Below are 11,789 nucleotides of genomic sequence, written 5' to 3' on the forward strand. Positions count from 1 at the left end.
GGTCTAGGCCCGAAACGTCAGCCTCTCTGCTCCTATGATGCTGCTTGACCTGCTGTGTTCATCCAGCCCTGCACCTTGTTGTCTTGGATTTTTAGGTATACCTGGTTCTGTTCCTAGAATGCCCTTCCTCACTCTCTATTGAACCAAGGCTGATCCCTTGGCATGATAGTAATGATAGAGTGAGGTTACGCAGGAGAATGAGGTTGCAGATTGTGTTGGAGTACAATTCTGCTGCTGCCGATGGCCCACAGCGCCTCATGGATGCCCAGTCTTGAATCAATAGATCTGTTCAAACATTTTCTCATTTAGCACAACAGCAGTGGCACACAACATGATGGAAGATATTCTTAATGTGAAGGCAAGATTCCTCCTCCACCTGTACTGTGCAGTGGTCACTCTTACCGATACTGTCATGGACAGTGTCATGGACTGGGTTTTCAGCAGGTAGATTGGTAAGGATGAGGCCAAGTATGTTTTTCCCTCTTAGCGGTTCCTTCATCACCTGCTGCAGACTCAGTATGGCAGCAATGTCCTTTAATACCCTACCAGCTTCATCAGTAGTGCTGCTGCTGAGATACTCTTGGTGGTGACATTTGAGATCCCCAGAGTACATTCTGTACCCTTGCCACCTTTAGTGCTTCCTCCAAGTGTTATTAACATGATGTAGCACTAATTGCTCAGCTGAGACAGTACAGTATATAATAATCAGCAGGAGGTTTCCTTGCCCAAGTTTGACCTGGGGCCATGAGACTTCATGGTCTCTGGAGTCAATGATTTGATTTGATTTATTGTCACGTGTACCTAAATACAGTGAAATGTTTTGGTTATGAGTAGTACAGACAGGCCATAGTAAGCAAGGACATACAGATCATAGGAGGAAAAAAACCCTGGACAGAGGCATACATGTCACGTCGCACAGGGCATGCACAAGGCAACATCAACATTTGCAAGATCAGCATTATTTGAAGTTAGAGAATCCATTCATTAGTCTAATAATGGCAGGGAAGAAGCTGTTCTTAAACCTGCTGGTGCGTGTGTTCAAGTTTCTGCAGCTTCTGCCTGATAGGAGAGGTTGTAGGAAAGCGTTACCGGGTTGGGATGGGTTTTTGATGTTGGCAGCCTTTCCGCTGCAACGAGCTTTGTAAATGGAGTCCATGGATGGAAGATTGGCTTCCATGATGGTCTGGGATGTGCAAACCACCTTCTGTAGTTTCTTACAGTGCTGGGCAGAGCAGTTGCCATACTAGGCCATTATTCATCTGGACAGTATGCTTTCAATGGTGCATCTGTGAAAGTTGGTGAGGCTCTTTGTGGATATGCCAAATTTCCTGAGCCAACTGAGGAAGAAGACGCATTGTTGTGCCTTTTTGACTGGCACATCTACATTGCAAGTCCAGGACAGGCTGTCAGTCATTGTCACTTGTAGGAACTTGACGCTCCCAACCCTCTCAACCTCCGCTCTGTTGATGTAGATGGGGGTGTGTTCTCCTCTTTTCTTTCTGAAGTCCATGATCAGTTCTTTAGTTTTTCCAAAGTTGAGAGAGAGGTTGTTATTATTGCACCATGTCACAAAGCTCTCTATCTCCTTTCTGTATTCTGCTTCATCATTGTTTGATATCCGTCCAACCACAGTGGTGTCATCAGCAAACTTGTAAATGGCATTCATTCAGAATTTGGCAACACAGTCATGGGTGCACAGGGAGTAGAGTAGGGGCTGAGAATGCATCCTTGGGGCCTTCCAGTGTTGAGTGTTATCGTGGAGGATGTGCAGTTGTGCATCTTCACTGATTGCGGGTCAGAAAACTGAGGAACTAGTTGCAGAGGGACTACCTGGGCGACTCCCACCTCCAGCTGGGTCTATCCTGCCGGTGTGACAAGACATATCAAGATGGTGGTGTCTAGGACACTGTCTGTTTGGTATATCAGGCCATTGCTTGATTCGTCTGTGAGAAACCTCTCCCAAATTTGATACTAGCCCCCAGATGTTAGTAAGGAAGACTTTGCACAGTCGATACAGTGAGTTTTGCCTTTGTTGTTCCGCTGCCTAGGTCAATGCTGGTGGTCCACCTGGTTTCATTTGTGTTTTGAGGCTTTATAGCAATTGTTACAACCAGGCAAGGACAGCAGTTTCCCTTCCCTAAAGGATATCAGTGAACCAAATGTGTTTTTCTGATAATTGACATAGAGTCATGGTTATCATCAGACTCTTAAATCCAGATTTTTATTGAATTCAAATTCATTCATCTTCCATGCCAAACTTCAGACATAGGTCACCAAAACATTAGCTAATCCAGGGGGATTAATAGTCTCACACTAATTCCATGAGGCTATTGCCTCTCTAAAACTGAAACAATATCAAAAAAACTGTTCAAGTGCAAGAACAATGTCAACCCAATGTAAATTGAAACAGATTATTTTTAATCCCATCTGGTTTATTGTCAAAACTGTATTTCGATTACTTTGAAAATCAATGGACCCCTGCTCAGGGCTTGTTGATAAAGGAGAATTTCACCACTCCCTACCTGCATTCACCTATCATCATCCCACCTACCTTCCCCAGCCCCACCACTCCTCTCTCTATTTAGTTCCCAGCTCCCTTCCCCCTCCCCATTTCTGAAGAAGGCTCCCAACCTGAAAGGTCAACTTTCCTGCTCCTCTGATACTGCCTGGCCTGCTGTGTTCTTCCAGCTCCACGCTGTGTTGTCTCTGTCTCCAGCATCTGTAGTTCTTTCTATCTCTGAATTTCAAAAGTCTTACTGGATCTATTTTACATACGCACTCATTTGTAGGTGTATGGAAGTTTGACAGATAAGAGTTCTTCCAATCTCTGGACATATTCACATAATTGAATCACATGAGAGAAAAACTCCTTTTATTCAGTCAGAACAAAATACTTTGACTGTTTAGTTGCAGAACTAGATCCCACACTGAAGCATTACAATACTTTGTAAAGTAAATAGTAGCCACAATGTGGAATCACCAAAAAAATCTTACAGTTTGGTTCCAATGTTGGTGTTTTAGGTACTTTTGCATTGCAATCTTACTTTCCTTAGGAATTATGATTCCCATCTAATGGTCTTTCCAAAAATTAGATGAAATGAGCAAGTTCATGCCTAAGGACTCTGTGGTTGCCTCTGCAATGTTTTGGGGGATTATGGGCTAACACCTAATAACAACTGCCCAACCCCTCAAGAACAACAAAAAAAAATCAGAACATCTGGGGTACTTTCCCTTGAGTCAGAATTGGGAATTTTCCTGACTTGGGCTGCTGACTTGGGAGAGAAAATTCAGGGGCTGGTCAATAAAGGACTCCTGATGAAGGGTGTAAACCCAAAACATCGACTTTCCTGCTCCTCTGATGCTGCCTGACCTGCTGTATTTGTCCAGCTCCACACTGTATTGACTCTGACTCCAGCATCTGCATTTAGTTGCTACTTCCCTGGGGCTGGTCTTTATACTTCAGAAGAATTATTGAGAAGGATGACATAGTACCTTGGTGATTGGTCCAGAATGTGCCTGATACTCATTCCATTCTGATTTTACAGGTAGTGGGATTTTCATACTCCGTACTGTCCCGTTTGCAGCGCCTAGGAACAACATTCGCCCAGAATGTGACATAACGACACAGGTATATGCAACATCATTCGATGGAACTTCCCGAATAATCTGAGTAGGAAGGAGCAAAAGTAAAAGAGCAGAAATGATGCATAGAGTTTCAGTCATGGATCTACTTCATCTGTAAAGTACGAGGTTTCAATCTGAAAATGAACATGATTTTAGAAAGTTTGGACAGTAAAATAATGTAATTATGTCAATTTACAAAGTATATTTCATATGTGAAGGTACATTATTGACCTTACTTTACTGAAGTGAAAAATGCTGGAGATCACCAGAACTTTAAATAGAACAGTAAATTCTGTCATCCTACAATAAATACATGGCTAGTAATAGCCTTCTTTACTTTGAATTTAATATTTTAAAGCAAAGTCTAAACAAATAAACTGTTTCTTCTTCTGGGTCCTGAGACTAGCGAGATATTATTTCACCTTTGGGGCTTAGCCGTGCTAGGTTGGCTGTTTAATAGACAAGTTATGAAAAAAGCGAAGATAGGAAAGCCAAAGGAAGCCTGGTAAATTTATTTGAGGACAACCTTCAAGAGTCTGAAGGAGGGTCACTGGACCCGAAATGTTAATTCAGTTTTCCACAGATGCTGCCAGGCCTGCTGATCTTTACCAGCAATTTCTGTTTTTGTTTCTGATTTACAGCATCCACAGTTCTTTTGTTTTATTTTCAAGAGTGGGGCACCACCTAGGCTGGAGCATAAGAGATTGCAGTGGTGGAATCTTGCTGCCCATTTTAATGAATGAGACCAGAGGAACTAAGTCTAAGTAAGTAATGTATTGATATTATACAGATGACATTTACATTATGGTGTTGAAAAATACAGCAAAATATGACAGTCATCCATTTACTCAGCACCTCTTATTTGTTAAGCACATAAAATTGTGTTGAGAATTTGTTGCAACAGGATTATTGTTTTTTTTACCCAGCTAAAACTGTTAAATGAATAAGAGTTTTATTTGATTAATCACAGAAATATTAAATAATGTTCTTGAAAATTTGGGCCTTGAACTATGCCCACTTTACCTCAGGATATAACAACCCCTCAGCTTCACATTCTACACACCTGGGAATCAGTAATTTCTTTCAAAGTTCTAATATGACAACCCCTCAGTTTCACATTCTACACACCTGGGAATCAGTAATTTCTTTCAAAGTTCGATCAGACCCCACTGCAAATATGGTTTTACTATCCGGTGTGATACAAAGGTCAGTGTAACTGCAGGACTTCAGTACACACTCCAATTCTCGCTTTCCGGTCAGTGTATTCCATTCATACACTGCACCATCCATACCACAGGAAATCAACTTACTATCATCTGAATTCCAGACAATAGCACGAATCTGTTTGGGGAAGACATAGAGGAATGTCAGAATACTGTATAATTGTTCAAGTGCACACTTTATCATGTATTTTACAACATTCCTCTGCATCTGTAAACAAAATACATACAAAATGAAATTCTCTATTTGTATCTATTTTCTGTGCTGAGCAAACCAGCAATCTATAACTGGTTACATTTATTTGTTAGGTAGCAACATTCAATTCTGCCTATTGTAAAAGGTCACTCAAAACTGTTTGGGGGTCAATAAAGATAAGTTCTTAGGTTACGGTTATTTGGAGAAGGAGATGAACAAGAATAGAAGCATGCTCCATGTTAGGCAGTAAAATGAAAGCAAAATGCAAGATCCTGGAGATCTGAAATAAAAACAGAAAGTGCTGGAGAAGCTCAGCAGTGCAGGCAGCATTTGTGAAGAAACACTTCTTGTGAAGAGAAACTTCTTCAGAAAGTCACATTGGTATCAAAACAATAATTTTCTCCACCAATGCTGCCCATTCTGCTGAAATTCTCCAGCAATTACTGTTTTTATTCCATACTAGGCAGTTAACTGTGCTGCTGAAGTTTGCTGAACTACATGAGATGTTTGAGGACTGAAGAGAGTCCTAGAACTGTTGAATAGCTCTACAGGACTTAAGTCCTGGGAGCTGGGCTGGGGGGAAACGGTTTTGATAATGTTCAGAAGAAGTTATGTGCCGCTGATAATTCAGTGCAGCAAGTAGCAGATAGTGGAAGTTAAAAAGCCTACCAGCAGTATTTATTTTGTGCAAATGGGAAAGATTAGGTCTTGGAGAAATACAGTACTAGTTTGATAAAGTTAGTTGTCAACAGGTAAGCTGAATCAAGCCTGTAAGTAAGTATGGGTGCAATTTCAACAGCACAAAAGCAGTCAGTGAAGCAGGCCAAAATGAAATGGCTCTTGAGAGAGTTTCAAGGCCACATTGGCAAAAGTCAATAATTATGATTCGTCATGCAGTCTACTGAAACTATTTAGACAGCTAATTAGGTTCTGTTTGAATTAGGAACAGAAGGGGGCCATTTCACCCCATTTCCAATAAGATCAAGGCTAATTTGTTTCTGTTTCGAATTTCACATTCTTATTTACCTAAAATAACCTTCAATTCCTTTCCATACCAATAATCTATCAACTTTAGCCTTATAACTATTCAATGATCCAAACTCCATTCCTTCTGAGGCAGAGTTCCAAGGTTGCACAAACCTCAGAGAGAAAAAACATTTTTCCTTACCTTTGTCCCAAAAGGCATCTCTAATTTTTAAATAGTGCCCCCTAGTTCAGAAAAAGAAACATCTTTTCCAAGTGTATTTTGCCCTGTTATATGAAAGATATTATTAAATTGGACAGGGTTCAAGAGAGATCTACCAGGATTCTGCTGACAGTGGAATTTTTTCACTAGAGCGTAGGAGGTTGAGCGGTAACCTTATAGGGGTTTATAAAAGCATGAGGGGTATAGATAAGGTGAATGCCAGGTGTCTTTTCCCCAGGGTGGGGGATTTCAAGATGAGGGGTCATATTTTTAAGGTGAGAGGATAAAGATTTTAAAAAGACACGAGGGGCAATTTTTTTTTACACAGAGAGTGGTTCATGTGTGGAATGAACTGCCAGAGGAAGTGGTGGATGAGGGTACAATTACAATGTTTAAAAGACATTTGAATAAGTATATGAATATAAAAATGTTTGGAACAAGCATAGGCAGGTGGGACCAATTTAGTTTGGGATTATGGTCGGCATGGACTGGTTGGACCAAAGGGTCTGTTTCTGTGCTGTATGATTCTATGGCTCTGTGACTGTATGCATCTATAATCTAATGTCCTCTAATGCCTTGAATGGTTGTCTCCACCGTAACCTCAGTCAGTGCATTTCATTTTCTAACAACTCACTGCATAATAAAATTTTTTAATTGCGTCATCATTGCTGCTTTTTCCAACTACCTTTAAATGAGTGTCCTCCCCATATTTCTATGCTTTCTAACTATTTTCCTTAAAATACGTTGTTATGACTCATGTTGTTATGCTTTACTGCCTTCAAAGTTACTGTTTTTACTTTTAATGTTCTTATTCTGTGCTTAAAATATTCAGTCAGTTGTAAGATTTACAAAGTCCTGTTGTCCATACCCTGTTTTGAATGTAGAATTACTTTTAGGCAATAGTTAACCAAGGCTATGGATTTGGAAATTGTCTTGGTTATTTATTAATCGATCTGCTATTACACATGTTTATACATTAGTATTGCACAATCCTGTGTGTACTCATCCTTTCAAATAAATACTGGATGATTTTTACCATTTTCTATATGCTCACCAGTATGATATTGTGGATGTTTATAAATATAGTATTGCCTGTTGACTAAATCATTAAATGCAGGCAGACTGATAAGGTTCAAGAAAATCAAAAACAAAATATGCAGAACACATAATGCAAATTATCCTGAAACTCACCTTCCCATTGTGACCTTTAAGATTAACCAGGTTTTCAAAGGTGGTTGTGGAATGAATATGAATGACATTTCCATTCACAACTGCAAACACATGTCCACCATTGCTGAAGGCACACTGAAAGAAGATTGATTGATTGATTGATTTATTTACAAATTGTCATGTGTATCTTGTCACAAAATATAGTGAAAGTGTTGTACAGTGTCATCACTCTCCGGCGCCATCTTAAAACACAGAAAAATAAACCAAAACATGGAATATACAGGCAAAAAATGAAAAATTAAAGAAAGAGTCCAACTTTAAAGTCCTTCTTGTAAACTGCTCCGTCATGGGCTGTAAGAAAATATGTTAAAAATTATAATAGAAGCTGGAGACTCCAGCTGGAATTGAATGACTTCCCATGAACAGGTTTGGTGCTGGGAGTGGCGACTAATTGGGCAGAAAGTGGAAGAGTGGACATCGCATGTTGTCACGTCCAATACGATGACCACCAAATGGAAATGTTCATGCACAGCATCACTTCCTCCACTCTGAGTGAGTCCTTTAAGTGGTCATTTAAGGAGCTAATTGCATGGTCGCTGATATTGACCCAGCAGTGGGCTGCAAATTCACCACATGGGAAGTCCAAAAAGTAAACCCGTGTGAGGATGCTTGTGGGCACGCAGGGTGTAGTGTTTTGTTCAAAGGTACTCAGTATTTGATTGAATGTCTCACCATCAGATAGGAGGGAGTGAGGGTTGTAAAGAAGAGGTTGCTGCTGAGAGTTCTGCTGCCAGTCCCTCTCACCTGCAACTCCCACCTGTGCCTGGCCCATTGACCATTCAGGGCTTTTGGGTGGATGTAGTACCAACAGCTGCCAATATCTCCTCGGTGTCACTCAAGAGCTGCCAGTTTCAGCTTGGTCAGCAGATCTCAATGGATAAGACCTCTCTCCCTAGGGTCCTAGAGAGGGACTAGCCGATTGGCACTTATTATAGCACACCTTAAGAGGGAATGTGAGACTCTTGCTGGTTCCAAGATTAGCAGGCAATTCCCCCATTATTTCAGTTAGATACCTGTGGCTTTCTGGATCCATATAAATGACAGCATAAGTTTATTGAGAGTTGAAAGATGTGGTTGGTCATAATTACAAAGGCATGGAAGATATAAACTACACGTAACAGAAAATGAACGAGAACTTTGGCCAGAATCATCAGTGGTGTACCTCTCGACAGCTTCGAATTGTGAATTCTTTGAAGGTTCGGATATCATCAATTAACAAGTTCATAAGTCGTAACTTGTCCGAGAATCCAACAAGAATATATAAACCAGATGGGTGAATAGCAACACTGTAAGCTTCTTCCTGAAACTCTTTATATAGCTCCAAAACACTATTAGGGAATAGAAACTACCAATTAATAGAACTTATAAAAAATGTGGAGGAATTCACTTATAGCTCATTTCCAATCAAGAGAATTTAGTTTTTAAGTGTTTAAAGTATTTTACATACATGCATTCTTTCAGTCATTTCATCCGAGTCTTTTACATAAATATTAAAACGTTGGAGCCCCCAGCATTGATCCCTGAAGCACATCACTCCTTACAGCTTGACAAACAGAAAATGGTCCATTTATGTCTAATGTCTGTTTCTTGTTAGTTAGCCAATCTTCTATCCATGAAATATGTTGCCCCTTTCCTTTTATAACTTTTGATATGGTATTGTATCAAATTACTTCTGGAAACCCAAGTATAGCACTTCAGTTGGTTCCCCTTTATTTACAGCATATGTTACATTTGATTTGATTTGATTTATTATTGTCACGTATTGAAATACAGTGAAAAGTATTGTTTTGCATGCATCTTCAAAGCTTATCAATATAAAAGTTAAACTGATTTCCCATTCAAAAAAAAAGTTGACCTTACCCAATTACCTAGAATTGCTCCAAGTACCCTCCTAAAACATCTTTAATAATAGCTTCCAACATCTTCCCCACAACATATGTAAAGCTAAATGATCTGTAGTTTCCTGCTTTCTATTTCCTACCCTTTTTGCAGAAAGGAGTTACATTTAATCACAACACAGTCAAGAAATAAGTCTAGGATCTTCCTCCTAGAGGACCTCAGTTTCTTTTACTGGTTACTTCTATAGATTGTTTCATCACCCTCAGTTTGTCCCAACTTTTGTTAACTAGCCATGTCATTCACCAAACTAAATTCATTCTATAGGGTCTTGTTACAATATTCCAACTAGAACTTCTCCATTCACTAAATTACTCATTAATCTAATTTGAGATGATGGCACTGGCTTGAAACCTCCATATATACTTCCAATTTATATTTTCTCCTTTATTAACCCATCTGGAAGACAACTTGTATTATCAGCCAGTATCAGAAAGTGACTTGCTATCATGTCTCTCAATATCTTTATGGTTTACCTCCTTTATTAGAAGAAAAGAAAATCTCCTTTATCTTTCCATAAAATATTCAGAACCTTCAACGGTCTAATTATCTTTATCAATGATCACGAATAAATTTTCTTGACCATCCTGTATCATTTCTCCCTTCTTAGTAGTCTTTAATGAAATATGCTCCCTTTGTACTACAGCTACAGTTTTAATATCTATTTCCTTTCTTGATGCCAGTATCTCTAAGGATTCCTAAAGCATGCTATTATTACAATTAGTCTAACTTAAGTTATAGCAATTAGCTTTCATATATCCAGTCTTGTTACAATGGAAACATGCAACATTCTTCATATGACCCTTAAGTTCCAGACTTTCTCCTTTTTAATTTGATGTCCTTCTGTTTGTTCCCTAAAACTAATACATTTTTCATTCATAGGCTTTCTATTTCTCCAATGGTGTTGTGAATTCCCATATGACTATTTTCCCACATGTAACTGTCTGCGAGATATCATAGGTATCTGTCAGAATGGCTGCATCTCAGATTTTTGATACTTTGAGCTTATCTAAATAAGTTTTAAGTTTTACTAGAATCCTATTGCAAAATTCTTCTAGAATTATGACTTCCCTCATGTTCGCAATTTTTTATTCTCTAAATTCAGTATTTGAAACCACTGATCACAAACCATTCTTTTTTCTCTTACGTATTCTACAAATGTCTAATTAGGTTTCTTTCTTAAATTACTAAATTTAAAACAATAAACTTTATGGGTAAGCTCATAAGCTTCCAGTTTTACTTTTTATAACAGTTTCATAGTTTCTATATTGTTCTTCTGACAAACTACATACACATTCAAAGTTGTACCTGTCAAAACACTCTAGAACATTAAGGTTGAACAATTACCTTTTTAAATGAGGAAAAATGTCTTTCAACTTAATGTTCTGAAAATTTAAGCACCAAACATATATTTCTAATTAAATCTTATCTCCCACTGGAATCAGAACCATTCTCTGAGTTACTACCTATTCCTACTTCCTTTGTTCTAAGCTTTTCACTAGCCAAGTCATGATTTCCTTATCTCTTGGAGTTCAAGTTTTTAAAATTCAAGTTTTTAAAATTCAATTTCATTGCCTTTCCTTTCTCTTCCCTTTCCACTTTTTGTTTCTTTACTCTCTCCTCATTCTCCAATTAAAGTTTTATTATTTCAAATGCTCTTTATCTTTCTTTCACTCCCAAGTCTTTCAATTATTTGATGAATCTTAACTAATTTTAGCAATGACATAACAAGTTCAGGTTTCCGTCCTTTTTAATGCCAAATGCTGAGTAATTGTTGTAAGTATCTTATGTTTATGAGATGGGATAGTAGGAACTGCAGATGCTGGAGAATCCGAGACAACAGGTTAGGGAGGCAGGGACGAGCTGGACTGGTTTTGGGATGCGGTAGGGGGAGGGGAGATTTTGAAACTTGTGAAATCCACATTGATACCATTGGGCTGCAGGGTTCCCAAGCGGAATATGAGTTGCTGTTCCTGCAACCTTCAGGTGGCATCGTTGTGGCACTGCAGGAGGCCCAGGATGGACATGTCGTCTGAGGAATGGGAGGGGGAGTTGAAATGGTTCGCGACTGGGAGGTGCAGTTGTTTATTGCGAACCGAGCATAGGTGTTCTGCAAAGCGGTCCCCGAGCCTCCTGTCCAGCTCGTCCCTGCCTCCCTAACCTGTTCTTCCTCCCACCTATCCCCTCCTCCCGCTTCAAACCGCACCTCCATCTCCTACCAACCAACCTCATCCCGCTCCCTTGACCTGTCCGTCCTCCCTGGACTGACCTATCCCCTTCCTAACTCCCCACCTACTCTCACCTTTATTGGCCCCATCCCCGCTTCTTCGACCTGTTTGTTTCCTCTCCACCTATCCTCTCCTCTATCCATCTTCTATCCGCCTCCCACTCTCTCCCTATTTATTTCAGAACCCCCTTCCCCTCCCCCTTTTCTGAT

The 11,789-nt window shown here is 39.5% G+C and overlaps 1 protein-coding gene across 3 annotated transcripts in view; it reads right to left on the reverse strand.

Annotated features, from left to right (window-relative positions):
• Positions 1–11,789, reverse strand: part of cfap57 (cilia and flagella associated protein 57) — a 69,714-nt gene that overhangs the window by 36,303 nt on the left and 21,622 nt on the right. For all 3 annotated transcript variants that reach the window (XM_048601982.1, XM_048601981.1, XM_020522526.2), the window contains 4 exons: positions 8,619–8,784; positions 7,418–7,531; positions 4,753–4,965; positions 3,493–3,666 (listed from right to left, as the gene is read on the reverse strand). In XM_048601982.1, the coding sequence (XP_048457939.1) occupies positions 3,493–3,666; positions 4,753–4,965; positions 7,418–7,531; positions 8,619–8,784 (667 nt within the window). The remainder of the gene's footprint in view (positions 1–3,492; positions 3,667–4,752; positions 4,966–7,417; positions 7,532–8,618; positions 8,785–11,789) is intronic.

The sequence above is a fragment of the Rhincodon typus genome, chromosome 10 (genome assembly GCF_021869965.1).
Source record: "Rhincodon typus isolate 14 chromosome 10, sRhiTyp1.1, whole genome shotgun sequence".
In the NCBI taxonomy this organism is placed as follows: domain Eukaryota; kingdom Metazoa; phylum Chordata; class Chondrichthyes; order Orectolobiformes; family Rhincodontidae; genus Rhincodon; species Rhincodon typus.